Genomic DNA, 24,998 nt, shown 5'->3' with positions numbered 1-24,998 from the left:
AATTATTTATATTACAATTTACAATTTAACAAAATAAATATATAATTGTAGATCTTACAATTTAATTATTTAAAAGGTAGCGTACTTGAGTCACTTGACTAATTGTGTAGAAATTAGAATATATTATAAATTGTAGATCCAATATTAAATTATTAATTGTCAAGGTATTTAAAAAAATAAATGTGTAGATTTATGATTTGAAGAATTTGTAATATTGATTAATAATTTTTTACTTAGATATCAATTGTAAATCTGTACTCTATAGGTTCTATACTTTGTACTAATTTTTTTATATTAATTAATAAATTTTTCTTACATAAATGCTAAAAAGTTACTAATTTAGTTTATTTTATACTTTTAAGTTTATACTTATTATTTATAAATTTACACACAAAATAAAATAAAATAAAAGTAATAAAATAAAATAAAATAAAAGTAGTTAAATAATAAGTATAAACTTAAAAGTATAAAATAAACTAAATTAGTAATTTTTTAGCAATTTAGTAGGCTGCTGTGTAGGCTGTGTAGCTCTGTAGTAGGCTGGAGTAGCCTCTGGCTTCAAATTAAAAGAAATAATTTATAAAAATAAATAAATAAAGAAGAAGAAGGAAGACTGGAGTCTGGAAGAAGGCATACCCGAGTCCTGACAGAGGCCAAACCTTCCAAATGGAGTGAGTTTGAGCTGCAAGCCTCCAAATCCTAAAATTTCTTCTTGATTTCAAGATTTCCTTGTAGAAACTACCCTAAACTTTCCAAATAACAGCAATTTTGCCGAGAAATTGTGAAAATCTCCACAGATTAAAGAGCTGACTCAGCCGTCCTGCAGAGCACAGCTTCAAACAACAAATCAAAGCTGATTTTGGGGGTTCCAAAGCTTCAGATCAGTATAAGCTGGGTGAAGGAGATGAGAAGGGGAAGAAGCGGCAACACGCAAATAGAAACACAAAAAATGAAGCAGATTCGAGGAGATAAGGTGTTGGCAACTCTAACGTGGTGTAGGCTGTTACGGCTGTGAATTTCCTGCTCACCACATTAGTAGCCTGTAATGGTATCAGAGGCCTCATTTTTCGTTACATAATGGCTGTTACACTATGTAATGGCCGTAACACTACGTGACGGCCGTTATTTAATACATGCGCATAGTTCCTGTTCCATTTAATATGCCGCATAGAGTCATTGAACTGTCAGATGTACACAGCATTTGAAACTTGGGGGTAGGTTTCAGTTTGCTTTGCAGGAGCGTAAAAGCTTTAAGGTGATGTTGAAATCCATGGACTTATTTGTTGAATTGAATTCCGTAACCTTCTCTGAGTTAATTTTACTTCTGAGCTAATAATGTTTTTGCAGCTATGCCAACTACCTATTTTTGGCAAATGGATTTCTGTATTAATACTTTGAAGAAACAAGTATAAATACGCATATTTTGTGGTATCATGGATGAAGTTATATTAGCAGATTTTACCAGCCGATGTAGGTGGTGTCATGAATGAAGTTTCATATAAACTTGCAAGTAGAGATTCTGGTTTTGTATGGTTAGAGATTGTGGTACTGTTTGTGCGTATAGAGGTTTTTGGAATGGTTTAATGTAGATGTGTGTAGTTTGAGGCTGTGGCCTTGGGGTGGATTTATAAACCATATTTTGAATCACAAGAAATTTCTATGCACGAAAATGTTCTCCATTACTTGATAGCTAGGGTTGAGTTTTGTATACACAAATGGGAAAGGGAATGGGATCCTTATTTCTATTTGGAAATTTTCTTGGCATTTAAGTGATGGAGAGTCATTTTGTGATTGTTTAATTTTAATCTGTCAAATGGGGAATGGGGACAACTGAAGGTCATCCATTCCTATGGGAAGGAGAGAAACACTACGGTTGTGCCCTTGTGTCTTATGAGATCCCCATTTTATATTTGCCAAAAGCATCCCTCATTTTCCTCACCGTCATTAAACGCACCATCTCCAGGACATTTTTGTCACTATTGTTGCCACTAGTGTTGCTGTTGCCACAACCATTGCGCCACCACCCACCCACAACCATTGTTGTCACTTGTTAGCATTTTAATTTATATTTGTATTTATATAGTGGAGCTTGATTGATTTCTATTGAGTGTGCAGGAGGTGGTCTCTGCTCGTTTTGGGGTAAGAAAGAATGCAAGAGGAGTTCATTCAGTCAACTATGCACAAACAATTGATGGCGTTAAGGGCAATGTTTCCGGCTGAGCATTTGAGATCAGCATGGATGATGGGATGACGAAAGTAGAGTGGGATGGGCTTGGTTGTCTATCAATATAGACTTGGGTTGGTGGTTTGAAAATAACAAGAGTCTTTTAAATTCTTTGTTGGGCTTGTTGGTTAAGGAGGCCCAAGAGCAGTCTTATGATTTGAAACTGGGCTTAGTGAGAAAGTCTCTACAGGTTACGTGCAAACAGGCTAATTAAATGGGCAAGCCTAAAAGTCTCTACAGGTCCCTAACCATAAGGAAGCCCTTCTGCCCACAACTTGTGAGGTTACAGGAGTTCAGCGTCCTTCAGATCAAAAGCAAGATGAACTGCATTAATCTTTGAATGAGGTATAAGGTATTCTGATCGACTCTATGTTGTGCTCTGTGAATAACATCCTTGATGGTCATGAGGAGGGATGCTCTGATAAAAGTAAAGAGCAGGTGACAGAAGTAGGATAGCATGATGCTTCTCCTCGGCAGGATAAGAATGATAATAGTGGGAGTTTCAAGGATGAAAACCGGAGGGGGGCGTTCTAAGAATATTAATTCTTGTGAGGTTGAAAACCAAGATTTCATTTTTGGTTTGGTTGGAAATCTAGCTGGTAGGGGAGTTAATCCAAGATAATTCAAGGAATGGAAAGGTTTATGTTCGCCATAAGGAAGTGCAAATGGATTTTCAAGGGAGGAAACTTAATGAAGAAAAGCAAGAAATATCTGGTGAGGAAACGCATAAAATTATTCAGAGGGATTCCAAATGTGTTCTATGTATAGTGGAAGAGCCAACTGATGAGAGGGCCAAATTGAGTAAGGATGGTAAGAGATGGGGAGATGTTTCAGATTAGGATAGCATAGGGAGTAGTGATTTTGAATGCAAAAAAGGTCTACTTTTGGATCATATTCGTTTGATTAGTATGGATTTTCCTTGGATTCTTCTACTTATCGCCTCAGGGGTTTATCTTGTGTGTTGCCTTCTCCTTTAGAAGGCTTAGAGGGAATTAATATGCTTGAAGATGGGGTCCTGAAGGATGAACAAAAGGTTGAGGATGGAGTTCTGCCTACTCCAATTTAAGAAATTTGTGGGAAGGACATTGAAGCTCAGAATTTGTTAGATGACTTGTGCCTCACGTTCTCTGATCAAGGAAGAAATGAAGTTAGGCTTGATGGTGGCAAATCTAAGGTGAAGAAGGGTCAGAGGGAATTAGCTAATTTGAAGTGTTTGGTGAACTATGATGGAAAGGGATTAAACAGGGGATTTCTTGGCTGATCATAGCAGATTTTATTTTTGTTTGTTTGCTTTTTTTTTTTTTTAAGTTTTTACTTTTCTTTTTTATTTTCTTTTTGAGGATTTAGTTGTCAATGGAACAGCTGTCAACGGAACAGGAAACAGCAAAAGCCTTGCTGTCCACACTTCTTTCCTTATTTCAGTTTACAATTATTTCCTTATTTCTCTATTCATTATTTTGTACAGTTAGCATATATTTTTGACAGATTATAGTTTACATGTATAGGGCTAGAATCATGCGGGAACTTCTTTGCTTTCCATGTATAGCATTCTTGTAAAGTCCATATATAATATATAGAACTCAAGGCCAAACCATTCGGCCATTCACACAATACTTTGACATTAGTATCCTCACAATGATTGTACATTCTCTTTCTTAATATATCTTCTTTTATTATCAAACGGAAAAAAGTTCTATATTTTCTTTATTTTGATTTTTTTTATATTCCTTTCTGAATGTTACAAATTAAAAATCACCATACTTTAACTAGGAGGCATCAGAAAAGTGGCGTAGGCCTTTCAAAAACTTACCATACAATATGTTTTTCAGTAAATGGTGTTTTAAACATCTGAGCAACACTTATGAAGCTTAAGTTTTGTTTAAACAGGTGTAATATCTTTATTAGAGACTAGATTTAATTTTTTTTTGTTGAGTGATTGGGTGGTTTATGTGGGGATTGGGCCGATGTGTGTTTGTTGTTGCCATCCATTTGATGTTCCCATAGTCATTTTTATAGAAACAACATATCAAGCTATGAAGGGTTGATGTGCATTTCATTTGTATCATAATTTTTATACCAATTCTCTAGTTGTTCATGATTTTTTTTATAATTGCCAATAGAAATTTTTTCCCTAACTGTCTCTATACTAAATTGTTTTTGTACGCAGCAATAGCCTGTTGATTTGTCAGTGCTAATGAAAAAAATTGATCTTATTGTGGCAGTTGGTGGAATTGTCAGACAGCCCATTGCACAATTATTTTAAACAGAACGACTGCTTGAATTACTTCTTTTGCTTTCGCTGGATTCTCATACAATTCAAAAGGTGAGAAATACCATTTATAAATTCAGGATCCTAAATGTGCCAGTTAATTATTTTGTGTTTAAAAGTTTCACGTTTAAAGTTTCATTAATTTGGTATCCATGCTCCCCCGTATTCATATTGGGTTTTTGTTGCACTGTTTTCACCTTTGAAGATCTAATTTTATTCTGAATTGCAAGAATTTTGTACGTCCCATATAAAACAAGGTAAAGTTCAGCCACAAAGCCTAATGTTTCTTTTGCCTATACTATTCACTTGGTGATTTGATGGCCATTAAATCTTCGTATGGCTCTAATGGTTTTAGGGATTGTTTGGAACCACTTATGAAAAAGTACTTGTAACTGGAAAATGCTGAAAATAATAAGCACTGTTTGGTTATGTCTAAAAATAAGTACTGATTATAAGTACTTATAAAATAAGTAGTGTTTGGATACCACTTTTTTTGTAAGTACTATTTGAATTTATATTATTATCATGTGAATAACATTATTATATTTCAATATGTAATTAATATATTGTAGTATAGAAAAAAAAAAACACTATAAAATTATTAAATTATGTTGATATATTTAATTAATATTTTCTAACTAGCATATTTAATATTTTTAATTAAAAATTTAAATAATATTTATGCTAATTAAAATTTTAATAATATTGTCTAATTAACAATTTATTTAACAATTTTGATTAAAATTTTTAATTGTGTTAAATTATGTTAATTGACATTTTCAGTTATGTTAATATTAATATTATTATAGGACATAATAATTTTATTTAATATTTTCTAATTAATATTTTATCTAACATTTGTCCTAACTAACAATTTAATAAATATTTATTTTAATTAAATTAATCTTCATTTTTTTTATAACCAAATTAATCATCACTATTTAAGTTTATATTCAGAGAGGGGGATATAGCCAGAAAAGTTCTCAAATGCAACTGCCGGCCACCAGTTGTAGGGCTGCGGAGTGACTTGATTGGCAAGAACTGGCAGTGGAGATGTGTGGTGTGAGGAGGGACAGAGAGAGACAAGAGGAGGTAGTACTAGAGGAGAGGAGGGGAGGAGAAGGCGAGGGTTGATCTGGTGCTTGCCCTGCTCTTGGCTGGATGCTAGAGGGAGAGAGAGAAAGAGGATCGCTGGAGTCTAGTGATGACTCTTTTTAGAGCAGCACTTTTTTTTTTGGGGCTAATTACCCACTTTGCCCCTCCACATGGTAACACTAACCACATAAAAGTGGTTACTGTTACACCAAAAGTATTCCCAAGATACTTCTCAATAAGTTTTTTTTTATTTTATTTTGCCTCAAAAAGGTAGTTTTCAAATGTATTTATTACAACAACTACTTAAATTGTAAACCAAAGTTAATAAACACTACTTATTGACACGAGTATTTAATTTATTAATTAAGTATTTTTCATAATAAGTACTTAATTTTCATGACGTTCTAAATGGGCTTAGGACTTAATAGAAAGTGCTCACATTTCTCATTGATCAAAAAATTCGTTTTCCTTCCCACTACTGATTCAAATGGATTTGGTGAGGTAGGCAATTTTTGTATAGTTGTTGAAGAATTGGGTAAATTGGAAGACCTAATCACAATGATAGATCTCTCTCTCTCTCTCTCTCTCTATATATATATATATATATATATATATATGCATGCCAAGTACATAACATGACCATATTAACCCTTACTAATGCACTAACTCACACTTACTAACACATTACACAACAATACACAGGAGTAAATAATCTTAGTAACTAGTAAATTCACCCTTAAGTTGGAGCATAGATCTCATATGCTCCTAGATTGTTTCAAATGGATTTAACCTGGGCACCTCCAAGACTATAGAGAATAAATCATAAAGTTGGAATTCAAATTTCACGAGTCTTTGTAATGAGATTCTACACAAGTTTCTTTCAAACAAAGTTACATTTAACTTCAATGTATTTCATTTGCTCATGGAAGACTGGGTTGTATGCAATATGAATAACAACTTTATTATCATAGATCAACTCCATAAGCCGAGAATGTTTAAAACCAAGTTATTCTTACATGCTTTTATGCAAGATAAGCTCATATTAGTGTGGGCCATGGCCCAATGCTTTTGTCTTAGCACTCGACCGGGCCACCATGGTTTGTTTCTTACTTTTCCAAAATACCAAGTTACGACCAACAAGAACACATTATCCGGTTGTGGATCTTTTGTCGAAAGGTAACTGTTAGAGGTTATATATGTCTTTTAGTATTATTATTATTGAGTGTGTTGGTATGTTAATTAGTGAGAGTTAGTAAGGGTATTATTGTCATTAGAATGTATTTAATTTGTATTATAAATAAAGGAGGAGACCTATCTTCAAGTTAGGTCATTCATTTTAATCAAATCTTAACATGGTATCAAAGCATTATCCAACCTAGACCCTATTCCCCTCAATTGTCACCGGAAAACACCATTCCCACGGTTGTCCTTTCGAGATCCACCTACGTCTCATATTATTTCCCAGAACCAACCATACACTTGTAAACAAACCCCCTCCCCTTGATGACCCACCCCACAAAACCCCATCACCGGAGGACACCACATGCACCGACCAAATACTGGCAGGGCCAACCCCACGTGTGGGCGCGTGAGTGAAGTTCAGACCACTTTTATTATTATTTTTTTCCCGTAGCCATGCTCTGGTTCCTTCTTTAGGCTATTTTATCAAGCTGTTAGGCCAGTTTTTTTGCTAAAAAATTCAACTTTTTTTTGCCATGCCCTCGCAGTATTTCGTTAATTTCTGTTCAGCGCTTGTGAAGGCTTCTTTGTGAGTTTTTTGGAGTCATAGCAGCGTTCATATGTTCAGTTGTGAGGCTGTGGCAATGCTATATCCGTTGGTGAGTTGTTCACCTCATTCGTGGTTATGTCGGTGCTTCACATCATCTTGTGCCCACACTCCTCAACAAAATGGGGTTGTAGAGCATAAAAAATAGACATCTTCTCGAAATCACTTGCACCTTAATTTATCAAATGCGTGTACATAAAATGTTTTGGAGTGATGTTGTACTTACTGCTTGTTATCTGATCAATAGAATGTCATCCTTTGTTCATTGTGGTAAAATTCCCTACTCCATTCTCTTTCCCAATTCTCCTTTATTTTCTCTTCCTCCTCATAGATTTGGGTGCATGTCCTTTGTTCATCAACTAACTCCTTGGGTGGATAAGTTGGATCCTCCTGTTATAAAATGTGTGTTTCTGGGCTACTCATATACTCAAAAGTGATATCGTTGTTATGGTCATGTGTTGCATAGCTTCTTTGTTTCTGCCGATGTTACCTTCTTTTGAGTCTACACCTTACTACACTCAGTCACTAAGCGCTTCCAGGCTCAATGAGTCTCTTCCTTTGCCTAATCTTTCAGATTCTGTGTTGTTGTCCTTGCGTAACCAACCCAACCATCTGAGTGTCCATGTAGTTTGAGTCCTTCTTATCATCTTGATCATCCTAATTTGCAGGTGTATTCACAATGGTGGCTCCAAGGAAGAGAGTCCCCACTAGCTTTTACTGCCACGCCTTTGGTTTCCTTATCTGATGATCATACTTCACATGATGTTGACCTTTCTATTGTCATTCAGAAAGGTAAACACATATGTACTCAATACCCCATTTCCAACTATGTTTGTTATGATTTCTTATAACCCTCCTATTATTGCTTTGTTACTGCTCTATCATCTACTACCCTTCCTAAATTTGTTTCGAAAGCCTTAGCCCATTCTGGGTGGAGGGATGCTATGGTTGAAGAAATGAACGCTTTACATGACAATGGTACTTGGGACTTAATACCTCTTCCTCCTGACAGGTCTATAGTTGGTTGTAACTAGGTTTACATTGTGAAAGTCAGCTTTGATGGTTATGTGGCTCGTCTAAAGGCTTGTCTTGTTTCTAAGGGATACACTCAGGTGTATGGTCTTGGTTATTCTGATACTTTTTCTCTAGTTGCCAAACATATATCAGTACGTCTGTTCATCTCCTTGGCTACTACTTGTTACTAGCCTATGCATCAGTTAGATGTGAAAAATGCCTTCTTGCATGGTGACCTTGAGGAGGAGGTTTCTATGGAGCAACCACCTGGGTTTGTTGCTCAAGGGGAATTAAGCTTAAGGTGTTGGCTCAATAAGTCTTTATATGGTTTAGAATAGTCTCCTAGAGCATGGCTTGGTCGTTTCAGTGCTATAGTACTTGAGTTTGGTCTTAGACGGTGTGTTGTGGATCATTGCATGTTTTATCGTCATACTTTATCGAGTAGGATCCTTCTTGTTTATTTGGATGATATTGTTATTACAGGTGATGTTGATGAAGGTATTCAGAGTCAAATGTTTTCTACAGACTATGTTTCAAACCTAAATTTGGGACCGTTGAAACTCTTCTTGGGTATAGAAGTATATCTAGATTTCATATTGGAACTATTGTGTCACAAAGGAATTATGTTCATGATTTGTTGGATGAAATTGGCTTGTTGGGATCTAAACCAGTTGATACACCCATGGATCCTAACAGCAAGTTAATGCCAGATATGGGTGATTTGCTACCTAATCCTGGACAATATCGAAGACTTGTTGGAAAGTTGAATTATCTCACAGTTGCTCAATCGGATATATCTTTTACAACAAGTGTCGTGAGTCAATTTCTAGATTCTTCGAGGACAAGTCATCGAGACGCAGTAATTCACATCTTGAGATATCTCAAAGGTGCACTTGGGAAAGGTCTTTTATATTGTGATCAGTGTCACACTTATATCCGTGGATATATAGAAGCAAATTGGGCTAAATCGCGTTCTGATCAGAGATCCACCACCAAGTATTGTATTTTGGTTGGTGGTAATTTGGTTTCCTGGAAGAGTAAGAAACAAACTGTGATGGCAAGGTCAAGTGCTGAATCAGAATATAAAGCTATGACTTACATTGCTTGGGAACTTGTTTAGTTGGTTCATATTGGAAGAATTAGGTTTTTCGCATTCTTAGCCTATGATGTGTGATAATCAAGCCGTTCTTCATATTGCCTCGAACCTGGTCTTTCATGAGCGTATGAATCACATTGAAGTTGATTGCCCACTTTATTGAGAAAAACTTGTGCAGAATCTTATTGCAACCGCTCATATGAAGTCGGACATGCAACTTGCTAATTTGTTTACCAAAACGTTGGGGGTACTCATGTCAAATTCATTTGTAACAAGCTAGGAGCATATGACATTTGTGCCCTAACTTGAGGGGGGAGCGTTAGAGGTTATATGTGTCTTTAAGTATGATTATTATTGAGCGTGTTAGTCTGTGAATTAGTGAGAGTTAGTAAGGGTATTATTGTCATTAGAATGTATTCAGTTTGTATTATAAATAGAAGAAGAGACCTATCTTCAAGTTAGGTCATTCATTTTAATCAAATCTTAACAGTGACCCAACCCAATTTGCATACGTATATCTTTTGTACATAATTGTGACCTGGATCCTAATATAAAAGACCTTTACCAATGCACTTTGAGATTTATCAAAGATACAAATGATTGCATCCAATGTCTTAAATTTTGAATTTGACCAAAATTTTGAAGCTCCAAGACTGCAAAAATTTTGATGGAAATGATTTCGATGTCATTTTTTATTTAGATTTTAAAAAATGATGGAAATTAGTAGTAAAGCATGTAATTCTTTTATAAAACTCTAGAAATGGTCAATAAACATAAATTTAAGTTTTAGGACGAATATATTATAAATTAAATGTTTTGTATAAGGTGAAATAGTTGTAATTTAATGTGTATTATATATTCGGTTAATATAAATAATATTCATAAATCAATTTAATATTATTTATTATACAAATGAGATAATTCAGACATGAATGGTTAAATAAAATGCCGTTAGCTTCATTTTCAAATAATTTTAAAATCTTGTGTAGTAATCATTTGCTACAATAAAAAAATTAAGATAAATTAAGAAAGGAATTTCTCTGTGTCTAAGTCTCACAATTGAGTTCCAAGAAAATTTCATTCTATAGTTAAAATTTTTACACGTTTCACTAAAATCTCGACATTTTGATAAATTTTGAATGATTCGTTGAAATTTCTATAGAAAATATTAAGACGGAAATCGATAGCCATATTGATTTTAAGGGTGATGGAAAGCAGAAATTTTGACAATTTTGTAGAAATTTAAGATCGTGACTGCATCCTAGTGAGTTCTCGGAGAATCATGAACCTAACTTACAACACCTGTTGGGAAAGATGTATCAGATTGAGTGACTATGAGATAGTACAACTTTCCATTAAGTCTCCTATATCATCCAGGGTCAGCCAACAAATCACCCACATCTAGCATTGACTTGCTGTTAGGATCTATGGGTGTATCGACACGTTTGGATCCCAACAGCCTAGCCTCATTGGAAAGGTATTCTTTGTGAGAAAATTATCCCATACAAGATATGTATACTTCTATACTCAAGAAGAATTTCAATGGCCCTAAATCCTTGGTCTCCTCTCAGGTTCAACAAAAATCCATAGACCTCCCCAGAGATTTTAAAAATTCCGTAGACCTGCCTTGACATTTGATTTTTGGGGCACTTATACTTCTAAATAAATTTGTGTTTTTTTAAATGTAAAGGGAGGTCTATGTCTTTTTGCTAAATCTAAAAGGTCTATGGAATTTTTGAAACCTCAAGGGAGGTCTTTGTCTTTTTGTCAAAACTTAAGGAAGGTCAATGTATTTTACCCTTTGTAGAAAATACTTAAGTGTTGGATATCTTGATCATTAAGTAATTAAAATATCATCCACATACACAATGAGAAGAATTGTACCAAAATCAGTATGACAATAAAATATAGAGCGATCTGCCATTCACCTCTAAAGACCAAACTCAAGTATTGGGTGTTGAATTGACCAATCCATGCTTTGGGAGACTGCTTTAGACCATCAAAGAATTTCTTGAGATGACTCAATAATCATGACTCCCCTTGAGCAACAAACCCTAGTGATAGCTCCATATAGACCTCCTTGTGAAGATCGTAATGTCCTTGTGAGATTGGCACGGAGGCTTGAGAAATTAATGAGGGATTTTCTCCTAGTCTAGGGGGGAGAGGATAGTAGAGATCATCTTGTAAGTTGGAATACCGTTTGTAGGCCTAAAAGGGTGGGAGGCTTCGGTCTTAATAACTTGGTGTCCAAAAACATCTCTTTGGTGGGGAAATGTTTATGTCACTTTCCTTTAGAACATAATTTTCTTTGGCATTAGGTAATTCGTAGGAAATTTGGAATGCTATAAAATGGGTGGAATTAACACTACTTATTCAAGTCCTTAGAAGTTTGTATCTTAGATTTATGATTATTCCCTTCCTCAAGTCCATTATACAGTGTATGGGGAATGTATTTGCATTTGGGAGGATCATTGGGTGAGGGAGATGCCTCCACGCATGATCTTAAATTTCCACGAAATTGTCGAAATTTCCTTTGAAATTTCCGATTTCCGTCACCCTCGAAATCGAAATGGCAGTCAATTTTTGTCTTGCATAATTTCCGTCGAAATCTCAAAAATCATCCGAAATTTATCGAAATCTCGAAATTTTAGCGAAACTTATCGAAATTTGAACTATGCAATGAAATTTCCTCAAAATTCAAATGAGGGATTTAGGAGTGAAATGAAATTTCTCTTTTAATTTATTTATGTATTTTTATCAAAACAAACGATTATTACAAGTGTTTTTTAAATTATATGAAAAAGTAAACTTACAACAACATTTTATTTAACCATTCATTTCCAAATTATCATTATTTGTATAATAAATAATATTTAAATGATTTATGAATTTCATTTGTATTAACTGATTCACTAAATATGTTTAATGTACATTATCTTACAAATATGTTTGACGCACATATTATATTACAACTTCTCCACTTTATACACAGCATAGATTTATTTACTTGTAATATATATTAGTCCTAAAACTTACGTTATTATGTCTATTAATCATTTCTAAAGATTCATAAATGAATTCCATGTTTTACTACTAATTTCCATTATTTTTTCAAATCGAAATTGAAATTGACATCGAAATCAAAATTTCCGTACTTTTGGAGCTTCAAATTTGAGTCAAAATCGGAATTTAAGACCTTGCCTCTAGTTAGTACTTTCCCTCGTTTTTTTCGTTTATCGATTCTTCATGCACCTTGATTTCTGCTTTTTTTTTTTCTTTTGCAAGAAGGTGGGCATTCTTGGAACTTCCATTTTTGCAAGAAATCTAAATGAGAGCGAGATTAATGAGATAGTTCTTTTAACCAAGTCACTCAATTCCTTTCATGTTCATTTGGGAGTGATAATAAGGTTTTGAGTTTAGATCCTTCTAGGGAATTTCCTTGTGAATCTTTTCTCACCTACTTGACTTGTGATTCTACTACAAATCCTTTTGCATTGTATACTTTGATTTGCAAGTCTAAAGCTCCATAAAAAATAAAGCTTTTATTTGGACTGTGATACTTGAAAGAATTAATACCAATGATTTGCTTCAGAATAGAAAACCTAATAAGGCCCTGTCCCCCAACATTTGTGTCCTTCATATGAGGAGTGAAGAGACTTGTGCACATCTGTTTCTTCATTGCCCTTTCACGTGGCTATTTGGAATAAGTTATTTGGTATATTTGGTGAAAATTGGGTTTGTCCATGCAACCCCTTATACCATTGCTTTTAGGGGTTTTGGCAAAGGAAAGCTCTATGGTGTTGCATCGTTATGTCAAGTATTTGGTGTGTTTGGTTGGAAAGGAATGCTAGAATATTCAAAGGGGTGGCTACTGCTAACATCTTGCTTTGGAGTAGCCTTGTTGTGGCTATTGGCTTATGGTTTTTTTCGTCTGGAAGACTTGCAGCAGGATTGGTAGGGCCCCCTATTACATTGAGTTTGGTTCTTAGTTTAGGTTGCGTTCTTTGTAACTAGTTTCTTATGTAAGGGAGAATTTCTCATCCTCCTTTGTCTATTTTTTTTTTTTTTTCGTTTCTCTTTCAAATATTTTGATGTACATTCTTCCCTCTTTTAATACAATTCTTTGTTTATAAAAAAAAAAAAAAAAAAATCATGCCAGAAGGAATTTTTCACATGATTGATGCAAAGGTCAATGACATATCATGGCTAAGGAAATGAACAAACACACTGACTAAGTTTGGCAACCCAAGAGAATTTGTCACAATTGTCCAAACCATACAAATAAGTGTATCCTTTGGAAACAAGGTAGGTGATCCATGGAACCATTTGAATTGTCTTTCATGGTATACATCCATGGACAACCAACCACAAACTTAGTAGGAGGTAAAGGTACCAATTCCCTAGTATCAATATCCTGTATATACATGCATCTCTTCAACTGTTGCAGGCCTCTACCAAAATGGGATGGGGCTTCAAGAATAGATTTTGGAAGAACAACAGAAAACAAAGTATTAACGAGACTACAATACTACGGTGACGAGAAATCATAATAAGCAAAATTAGAGATTGGATGTTGAGTACGAATTGTACAAGTAGGGCTGCAGACGAACCAAGTCGTTTGTGAGCAACTCGGGAGTTCGGCTCAATTAAAGCTCGTTTGCGCTTGTTTATTATATGAATGAGTGATTCCCAACCCCAATTTCCAAGCTTGTTTAATAAACTAACCAAGCTTGAACACAAATGGGCCTGACTTGTTTTGGCTTTTAGGCAACTCATTAAAGGCTCGGTTAGGCTCGATAATAAGCTCAAACTAAAACCATTAGGTCTTAGTCACTTGAACATTTAGTAAGCTTAAACTAAAGTTTAGGGTGGACTTTTTCAAATAAGTTGTTAACTTATTTAAACCATTTTTTAAACAAGGGGATGAAATTCATTTATAAACATGGATGAGAGGGGTATTTCCTTCTTTCCTAGACGATATGGGACAAGGGAGAAGAGGGATCTGATTTCTTTATAAGGCAGCACTCTAGTGCAGCCATGGAGCACTGTGCGAGACTTGAGCTTGTGTCCACAAACAAGCTCGAAGTATTCAACAACATCACATCCTTCACTGACAAAACCCGTCGCTTTGACAATCTTGTTCCATCTTCTGAACATGTTCATCAAACCCATCTCGCAAATACCACACCATAGGGTTTCCGGCTAGAACCCCTTAGCTCACTTACACATCGGCAATGCATTTGTGTCACTGAAGAAGCTCACTTGGTCATTCTTTTTTTCAAGAAAACATTTGAACCCAAAATCCAAGAATTTTCTCAAGAAATGTATCCCCAATCCGACCTCGAATTACAATGAAATCGTCCAGTCTATTCAATTCAGTTTTACTTTTGATCTTGCTGTTATTGTTTGGATCTGCTGCAATGAATTTCGACTGGGCATTAGAGTTCTAGGAAAGTCATTTCTTGACTAGGATTGACCAAGGATGTGGTGATCTTCGTCTCTGTTGGGCGATAACATATCGAACTATGCTACAAAACTCTTGGAAGCACTATTTTTTGTATTATATGTGTGTGTGCGTGTGGATTTTGTCCCCATTTGGTTGTTGAGAAATTTTTGGACAATTGAATGAAGAAGAGGAGAATAAACAAAATAAATGAATTCAAGGTCCCTTGCATTTGTCCTACATCGGCTTCATCCAGACTTTGAGAACCTATCCCTTTTTATAAAATGCTACCTTTCCTTGTTAAATGGCTTTGTGAATGGGTAGAAGCCTTGGGCTTTATCTACTTAAGTAAACCGACTTGCTCTTCTAAATTTGAAATGAACCAAGCCCAAGCTTGAGTCTGAGCTTGGAATTTAATTTTCAAGTTGAGCTCAGGCCTGTACTTTTGAGTTTGCATGATCTGATCTTGGACCTAAGCTAAGCTTTTAGTCTACTAAGCCAAGCCTAGAACATGTTGTAGCTCGACTCGGCTCGTTGTAGTTCTAGGTACAAGTGCATTTAACTTTTTGAATAGCAATAAGAAGATCAACATCTTGAGAAATTAAGGAAACTAGAGGCATGGAAGTAGAAGCTAGAGAAGGCTCCCCTTCCTTCAGTTGCCATCATATGTACACCTTTAATTTAGGATGATCCAAGCAATGAGAAGGATTTGAATTTGATGAAGATGGAAGAGGGATAGGCACAGATAATAGGTTAGGATTTGGGTGTTTAGGCAAAGGAACAGGCTCATCAAGATTAGCAAGAATTTTTAAGGAATCAAAATAGTATCATGTTTACTCAATGAAGGTGATATGGGACAAAGAACTGATGTAAAGTAGGGCTATAAGATCGATATCCCTTTTGAGTACAAGAGTAGCCTAGAAAAATACACTTGAGAGCACGAGCCTCACGCTTGAGATTAGGCACAGAACTCACAGTTTGAAGTTTGAACTAGATGTTTTTAACTTGCCCAATGAAGGACGACCACGGCGACAATGGATTTGAAGTAGTGTAGCAACAACATTGCAAGCAATAGATGGAGAGAGCGACTCAAAGTAGTAAAGTCCACCAACATCACGTCTAGTATCAATTGTCTTCCTCATTTTATCCCAAATAACAATATAAACACGATAGAAAGTTATGAAACAATTTGGCAACCTCACAATTTTACTAATAGACATTAAGTTGGGGGATTTGGGATGCACAAAACCAAAAAAAAAAAAGAGATCTTGAGGGAGTAGGATTTACTATTCCCATCCCCTTAATTGTAGTAGTGGGCCTCAACAAGTGTAATTTGAGGTAGATTTTAATAATGTCAGAGGGCAGAAAAGAAGTTGGTTACACATGTCATATGGTCTGTGCCCGTGGCAGTAAAATCGATAACACAAGGACTAGCGGTAGACATGCCTAGTGAGGTGATTGTTTTAAAAATTTTTGTGATCTCTCTCTCTCTCTTGTACAAACAATACTATGGCATCTTCTCCTGTAGCCTATGTTGAAGCAATTGATTCAGATCAAAAGAAAATCCTTTAATCTGGGATTGGATGAGGTTGGGGAGATCTCTTTTTTGTTCTTGGTCAAGAATCATATCTCCTGTAACATGAGGGTTAGGTTTTCTAAAGGGGCTGTAATATGGTTTGCTGATGGACCTTCTATTTTCGATTGGATGGAAAGGGGTCATCAAAGTGTTTGAATGGGTATTATGCAGTATTAAATGTCGATTAGGTAGTTGAAGGTGGAAAAGTATTTGGAGTTAGGTCTAGGGTGGAAAGATAAGAAAAATTTTCATTGTTTATCCTTGGTGGCACAAAAGGCGAAGGGTGGCGATGCTTTGGGAACGACTTCTGGAAGTTAGCTAAGGAAACTCATTAGGTCATTGGAGATGTAGGTGAAGATGAAGAAAGGTGAAGACGATGGTTGCTAGGAGGGAAGAAAGGTGAAGATAAAGGTTGTGGCAGCGAAATCCAATCTGGTAATCAGGGTGTGGTGGTTGCGAAAGAAAAGTTGTGCTATAGGTGTGGGGGTGTGTTGCAACTAAAGGACTCTAGGGCTTCAATGGCAGAAACCATTGCAAATGGATCAGAGCTGAACAATCATAGCGTGAAGGTAGCTTGGGTTCCTGAAAGAGCTGCGATTCTAACAGAGGTGGCTTGGGTTGCATTTGGAAGGAGGATGCAAAGAGAATTGGGCCAATATGTTTGCTCCTCCTTTTAAACCTAGCCCAATTAATGGAAAAAGGAGTCATCTCTTTTTGACTAAGTTGAGTTGCTTAATAGAACATGCCCAAAGCATTAGTAAGAACGATTTGGGCTTTTTGCAGAAGGATCATGGTTGTAATCAGGTCCATTTTTTGGAAATGGTGACTTGGGCACTTCCTTGCTGAACCTTGTAAATGAATAGGTCCAAATTTCTGCTCCTAAGTTTTAGAAGTAAATGGAAGTTGGATTTTCAACTCTCTGTTAATGGAGTCCAAATTCTTTCTCCAGTTCTCCAAGATGTTTGTTGAGGGCTTGTTTGGTATTGTTGCTGTTGTTTGTTTTCTGTTTCTATTTCTCCACAGTGAAAAAACATATTACAAAAATGTGTTTGTTTATGTTGTCAGTTTTCTAGTTCTATTGCCTGTTTTTAGCTATTTGCCAAAAAACTGAAAACCAGATTTTATGATTTTCAGTTGTTTTGGTAACCTGTTGCCAGAAATTTTAATATCTAGAAATAGTTTTTTTGAATTAAATTATTCATTTTATACACTTTTAAATTAAAATTAAAATTAAATGATCATATGAATTTAAATATAAATAAAATAAAAATATACGTAAATGTCAAAAAATAGTGATAAAGCCAAGTACAAAATACTTTTTCTATTTTTCAATTGTCATGTCCAATAAAATTTTTATTGCAAAGTAAAATTTGAAAGTAGAACAATTAAAGTAAAATAATTATAATAAATTTTATTTTTATTATAGTAGTCTTTTTAATGTGTATTATTTGTAATTTTATTTTGTTAAAATCATATTTTTATAATATTATTTGATTTCTAGATGAAAATTACCATTTTTTAATTAAGTTCTTAATTTTCATTAGTTTTATAAATGTTAATGAAACAGGTTGCTGGTTTCTAGTTTTTTGCTTTTTCGTTTAAATTTTGACAATGATACCAAACTGCCCCTGAACTGACCAAGCTTGGAGCAAGTTCAGGATGCTGGCAGCCTGGTTTTGAAACAGGATTGTGGCATTAAAAATGTTCCTAATTTTGAAGAGGGACCAAAAGGTGGTGTGGAAGAGTAAAAGAGAAGGTGTTGTTTTGGGGGGAAAATCTGATGTTTCAGGTTTTAATTTGAATAAATTGAAGGGAAATAAGGTTTATGCTCGTTGAAAGGTGGCTCATATGGGTGCAGAGACGTGGAAGATATATGAAAATAAGAGAAAGGTGAGTCAATGCTAAAAGTTTGAGGAGAGATTCAAAAGGAGAGTTGTATTGTGGAAGACCTACATGCTAAGAAGAAGGTTGTATTTCGTGATGGGACTAGTAAAGGAAAGGAGGTAAAAAAATGGGGGGAACTTTCAGATATTGATAGTGATGATATTAATGAGTTTGACTGTGATGGGAGGTTTTTGTTGGATGATATTCGAGAACAATATGGATTCATTTCGAATTCTTGTGATGAACTAGGAGAGTTATCTTAAGTTCATCCACCCTTGTTTGGAAGGGTTGAAGTTTCTACTTTTGGTAATGATGGGTTGGTTAACAATTTACAGTGAATGGAATTCTGCCTACATACATAAAGGTTCCTGAGGAGTTAGAAGTTCAAGTTCTATTGGGTAAATGAAATTAAAGATGCATGATTCTGGAGGAGATGAAGTGTGTATGGATGGTGGTAAATTTTAAAAGATGAAGGGTCTTACGGAATTAGCGAATTTGACGAGCTTCGTTAATTATGATGGAGAGGGATTTGAAATGGGTTTCGTTGGTTAATAGTGTTTTTTTTTTATTTTGTTGTTGTTTTGTTTTTGTTTTCTTTCTTTTTCTTCGGTGTGTTTTTTGTGTTTTAATTGGTGGACTTCCTGTCCCTTTACATTGTACACTTGTGCCTTCTGTTCTCTTTCTAATGCATCTTCATTTATTTTTATTTTTTCAAAAAAGGGATGCCAAATGACAAGAGAACTATAGGATTATTTTTCTGAGCAAAAGATGCAATATGATGAGATGCTTGTTAGGATGTTTGATAATTCCGAAACCTTAAATATTCCTCTAGGACAGTTTTAGTACGTTGTTCACCAATCGCCGAACAAGTGACTGATGAGGGCAAATATTTTTGGGACTTGTGGACTCCATCCCAACACTCACATGTGAGACTAACAATGAACAAGGTCAATGGATGGAACAATGAGAACAACCACGAACCAGGTGAACAACTGAGTCTGAAACAGCTATAAATGTGTCATAAACTAGCATAATACTGCCATAGCCCCAAAAAAACTAACACACAAATACTGTTGCAGCCCCAAGAGACTAACAAATGATCCTAATGGTACAAAACGACCATTAACAAAGTGGCATGAGTGAAAAATCGAAAAAGGTTGAATCTTTGAACAAAATGCAGGACCAACTTGATATTATGGTGTATGGAAGTATGTAAAACATTCTATAAAATTTTGGAACAAAAAGACTGCCCAAAACAATGACACACTGAGCTGCTGGCTTTCGGGTTATGCATGATGGTGTATGAGGGCTCCTCTGACTATGAATCAGGCTTATAGATCAGCAGATTCTGTGGCTACAGTTTGGTCAGTTTTGCAAAATATAGAGAGATTATTGAGATTCTGAATTGGCAGTGACATAAAATTTTTCCTGCGACCTCTGAAGTTGTTTCCTGTGTCTGGTGGTGTGGATGATCCTCCTACAGTGGGAAGTTTGCATTTGATTATGAGGTTGTGTTTGTTTTGGGGGCGGCTATGCACCTAGGGTTTAGGTGGGATACCATGTTGTGAAGAATTGGATAAAGTTGAAGACTCATTGCAATGATAGATCTTACAGTTAGTCTAATAGACTGAAGGAGAATTGAGAGACGAGAGAAGGAATGATCTTTTTCAGCTCGGTTCATTTGGTTTTCATCATGAAAAACCGAATGAAATTAATCCAGTTCGGTTCGAATCAGTGGCAGGCTGAGAATTGGTTCAGTTCAGTTTGCTCTTATACAAAACCTAAAAAATTCAGTTCTTAATTTTTTTCCACTCAAACCGACTGAGCCGACTGATTGCACAGCCCTACCTCCTGCTGACACGGGCATACAGCATTTATCTTGTGGAACTTGAGCTTTTCCATCACACTCTTTCCCCAACCCCTCAATATCAGCATTTTTAACCTTGTGATTTATAGCACTGTGCTGTTTTTTTTTTTTCTTTTTACGTAATTTTAAATTTCAATTTCTTCTTGAGTGGGAATTTATTTTTTGAGTTATGATATGAAGAGGTCATAGAAATCAAACTAGGGAAACTCCGAATGTGTTAAGGAAGCATGCATAACATTGCTTTGAAAAAGGGGAGAAATAAGGAGCATTTATGCAGCCCAATAATGTTCACTCTTAAGGCAAATGAGTTTGTTAAGCAACCACTTCGGCTCAAAGATTAAGCTCTTAGGTTGTGGGACAACGATGTGTATCTTTCTTGATTTATTCTTATGCACATGCGCTGATACAAGCACACGTGTGAGCACACATGCATGCGCAGAGAGAGGGAGGGAGAGATTTGAAGAATTGTGTGTTGGGGTGAGAGTGGATGGGACCATTTTCCTTTTTATAATTTCATTGTTGTTGTTATAATGCTTTTACTACTATTAGATGTTTGAATGCATGAGAGAGAGAGAGAGAGATCATTAGAGCAATTTGAAGCATTGCATGTTGGGTGAGGGTGGGTGAGAGGGGGAGGTTCCATTTTCTTTTTTATATTTTCATTGTTAGTGTTATACTATTATTATGACTATGATTAGATGTGTTCAGTGTTTTTTTCTTTTCATTGCTCTCATCTTTGGGGCAAGCATATAGAGCATCAAAGCTAGTGCCTAATAATGTTATTTCAAGTAATCAAGTAAGTATATTTTAATATCTTAGACCTTCAAACTTGTCCTATTGTCTAACCAAGTGAGACCCCTCTCCTGTCTCACAACAGAAGGAGGAGAAGAAGAAAACAAAATAAACGGCAATTCAATGTCGAGTGCACCACTTATTTTTAATATTGAATCATAACATGACCCTATCACTGCATTTTCAGGGAATTTGAATATGAGAAGACAATGCGGTTGTGGGAGGTGTTGTGGACACGTCATTTATCCGAGCACCTGCACCTCTATGTATGTGTTGCAGTCTTAAAACGATACCGCAACAAGATAATGGGAGAACAGATGGACTTTGACACGCTCTTGAAATTCATTAACGAGCTAAGTGGTCACATTGACCTCGATGCTACCCTCAGAGATGCAGAGGCTCTGTGCATATGTGCAGGAGAGAATGGTGCAGCTTGCATTCCTCCTGGTACTCCCCCTTCCTTGCCTGTTGACAATGGTTTATTGTATGCTCAACACGACGACGATGTTTTATGACCGCAACCCCCTTTCTTGGAAGTTCATTGGCTCTATATTCTCAAACATCAAGGGAGTCTTATTCACTGCTTTTTGTAATTACTTAATTTCTCCTCCTCATTGACTGCACATATATATAATAAAATTCGTATTCTATCTTATTATGAAATGTTACTGGTCCTATGTGGCCCAGCTGAAGAATTATTTGTTCATATTGATAAAACATGTTGGTGGTCTCTCTTAGTTGTGATTAGAAATTTAGGCTGTTTCACTTTATGGAACTTAGATATTAGCTTGGTAGCTCTCAGCATGCTTTTAATGACCTGAAGGAAATAAGGGAGTTTGAAATTTGAACTTTGAATCTAGATAGTATGTAATACAAAAAACCATAGAGTTTCATTGAAATCTACATATTCAAATTTATACTTCAAAAACAAACTTTGTTGCTTGGGTATCATTTTGTACACAAACATTCAGGGGGTACCCTTTAGTTCATTATGTTCTCTCTCTTGTAGCAATGTGTCCACTTTGTTGTCTACGTATGGGTTGTCCTCAAAAGCCGCCCCCTCCTTTCCCCTTTGTTTAAACTTTTGGTTAAACATTCTCTCTCTCTCTCTCTCTCTCTCTCTCTCTCTCCTATTTGTTCACTTTCCCCTTTGTTTAAACTTTTCGTTAAGCATTCTTTATATATATCTCTCTCTCTCTCTCTCCTATTTGTTCACTTTCCCCTTTGTTTAAACTTTTCTTTAAGCATTCTATATATATATATATATATATATATATATATATATATCTCACTCTCTCTCCCCCCCCCCCCCCACCCCTCTCTCTCTCTCTCTCTCATTTATTCATTTTTGGACTATTCGTTCACATCCATATGTGGCATTTGCATGAATTTTTGTAAAAGGGTACGTTGAGACGGCAGATTGACAGGCCATGACCATATGTTACGTGTTCATTGCAGCTTTGTCATAGTGGAAGGCTGCTAGTACATGTGTACATTCTCCACTGGCCCACTCATTTGTGATGTTGACCTTGACCCATCAACCGCAGGCTTCAATTTCTGTAACTATTCACCATGTGATATCTCACGAAGAGTTAATACCCTGTCACCATTGCGAGTTCACATGACACGCATAAAAGCATAATTCAACAAGGAAACCCAGAACACCTCTACTATGTATTGAGAATTCATGACATTCTGGATATATATATATATATATATATATATATATATGTAATCTTATTTATTCTGCTAGGGCAAGAGTATGCCTATTTTCTCCTGATGAGGGACTAAGGGTCTGAGTTGGCGATCATCATCTCTCCACTGCCTCCCACTGTTTCAAGCCAAAGCCATGGATAATCCGAAAACAGCCCGACAGGCTCCTCATCCTCACCATCATACAACAAGAACGCTGCATTGTTGGCTGCAGGGAGTACCAGCGGGGGAGATTGTATGATGTCGCCGCTGAAGATCCTACAAGTAGTAGTAGTAGTAGTAGTAGTAGTAGGACTGCTAGCTATTTCCATCCAAGCTGGATCAGAGATTGTCTCTATTCCCACATGATCTTCTTTACTCCCTTCATTGTTATATTCTCCAGTGATGGTTCTGGGGCTTCCAATGTGAACAGGTTGATTGGAAAGATCAGACTCTAGATGGAGTTTTTTCATCTTCTTGTGTTTGTTGTTGTCTTCATCGTCGTCTCGGGTGTGTTTCTGTTTGGCCTGATGATGATGAGGGCTTGATCTCTTGTTCAAATGAGTATTCCAGTAGTTCTTTACTTCGTTGTCTGTTCTCCCAGGGAGCCTACCTGCAATCAGTGACCAACTGTACACGAGGAGAAGATGATGATGATGATGATGATGACGACAATTTAATTATAATTATCAATCAGTCCATTAATGATGAAGATGATGAAAATAGAAATCTCAAAACATTTTTGATATATAAATAGCCCTAATTACGACATTACTGACCGGTTTCCGAGGAGCTTGTGCATTCGGATGATGAGGTCTTCTTCCTCTTCAGACATTTCACCACGTTTCAAGTTTGGTCTCAGGTAGTTCTTCCATCTCAGCCTGCAACTCTTCCCACCTCTCATTAAACCTGCAGTTTGTTTGAGAGAGAGAGAGAGAGAGAGAGAGAGAGAGAGATGAGCCATATATATTTCCAGCTAATAGAGATCATCTGCTGCATGAGAAACTAATATATGAATTAATTAAGGAGATGGAGCTGTGCATAAATTAACTAATTAATGAATTAATAAATTACCTGATCTCTCCGAAACGGTAGCCCAGTTGCCTTCTCCGTACGTCTCTATATGCTTCTTCAGGAGCATGTCCTCCTCTGGCTTCCACAGCCCTTTCTTCAGTGCTTGTGGTTTCCCCTGATCTCTTCTCTCCATTACTATCAACCTTCTCTTCTCTCTCTCTCTCTCTCTCTCTCTCTCAAATGCTTGTCTATGCGTGTTATATATCACACTAACAGAGAATCTAGACGCTTGCAGCTAGTGCGTAGCACTACGGTACTGGCTGTACTGGCTGCGAGTGCATGGATTTTGCCATACAACTTTACTTCCGAGTTCCTCCACCTACATATATACTAGGTCCACACAAGTGGAGAGAGAGAGAGAGAGAGAGAGAGAGTTTCAAGGAGAATGTGAATTTAAATTGCCAACTTTGAATGACTTAGGTCGACTACAGCTTGTTTGGTAATTAATATTAATCATTATTTTTACTTGATAATTTTTTTTGTGTTTTAACTACTAGTCAATATTTTCCAGTGAACATGGGCTACAAAAAGGGGGCAGTTCCCATCTCCCATCTCCTCTTTTAATCATGTACAATTCCAACTTCCAAACTTAGAATTTGAGCTCTTCGGTCTTGACCATACAACTAATGTTATCTATTCATACTTCTTTCTATTTGAAACCAAATACTTCAAATATATAAGTGCTAGTTTCTTAACTTGCTTTGATATGTCCTCCATCTCATATTAGACTTTGTAAAATCTCAAACCCTAAACTATTTTGGTGGATCATCGTGGTTGGAAAAAGGACAAAGGAGGTAAGTGAACAAAATCATATTCAAATAATCAAATAGACACACTGCATAATATTAACCACTGAATAAATTTTTTTTAAAAAAAATCCATCACGCATACGCACAGTTGCTGTTGTTGGCATGGACGTCAACAATTGGTTTTCTTCCACTTTTGTATGACAAGTATCGACGATGACACATTCAAATTTATTGGTGTCTTTTACGGCACAAAAGGAACGATGCATAGGCCGAAATGACAACACTACTGCAGATCAAACCATTATATATATATATATGTAGGACAACTAACCCTACCTTGCTTTTAATCTAGATCATATATATGTATATTCTTCAGATCCTTACGTATCATTGAAAACCCTTGGTGACAATCACCCCCGTGGCTGAGCAAATTATCA

General features: G+C 36.0%; 2 protein-coding genes across 2 annotated transcripts in view; one reads left to right on the top strand and one right to left on the bottom strand.

Moving 5' to 3' along the window:
• The window catches only part of LOC131157348 (uncharacterized), a 98,958-nt gene extending 77,182 nt beyond the window's left edge, over nt 1-21,776 (top strand). Inside the window, exons 14-15 of the mRNA XM_058111422.1 lie at nt 4,447-4,547; nt 21,234-21,776. Coding sequence (XP_057967405.1) covers nt 4,447-4,547; nt 21,234-21,561 — 429 coding nt within the window. The 3' untranslated portion in view covers nt 21,562-21,776. The remainder of the gene's footprint in view (nt 1-4,446; nt 4,548-21,233) is intronic.
• Nucleotides 21,777-22,600: 824 nt separating this feature from the next.
• Nucleotides 22,601-23,984, bottom strand: LOC131157347 (transcription factor MYB82-like). Its single transcript, XM_058111420.1, has 3 exons — nt 23,813-23,984; nt 23,518-23,647; nt 22,601-23,368 (listed from the first exon to the last, which is right to left on the bottom strand). Exons 1-3 carry the CDS (start codon nt 23,943-23,945, stop codon nt 22,834-22,836), a joined length of 798 nt encoding a protein of 265 aa, XP_057967403.1. The 5' UTR covers nt 23,946-23,984; the 3' UTR covers nt 22,601-22,833.
• Nucleotides 23,985-24,998: the final 1,014 nt, after the last annotated feature.

The sequence above is a fragment of the Malania oleifera genome, chromosome 6, assembly GCF_029873635.1.
Source record: "Malania oleifera isolate guangnan ecotype guangnan chromosome 6, ASM2987363v1, whole genome shotgun sequence".
NCBI lineage: Eukaryota > Viridiplantae > Streptophyta > Magnoliopsida > Santalales > Ximeniaceae > Malania > Malania oleifera.
Note: the sequence above shows the minus strand (reverse complement) of the source record. Positions and strands in the feature narration are given on the sequence as shown.

Excerpts from the sequence above, each read along its gene's own strand:
- LOC131157347 (XM_058111420.1), bottom strand. The coding sequence starts at position 23,945 with ATGGAGAGAAGAGATCAGGGGAAACCACAAGCACTGAAGAAAGGGCTG. Across the intron at positions 23,648-23,812 it reads TACCGTTTCGGAGAGATCAG|GTTTAATGAGAGGTGGGAAG; the intron begins GTAATTTATTAA and ends AACAAACTGCAG. Across the intron at positions 23,369-23,517 it reads CACAAGCTCCTCGGAAACCG|TTGGTCACTGATTGCAGGTA; the intron begins GTCAGTAATGTC and ends CCTCGTGTACAG.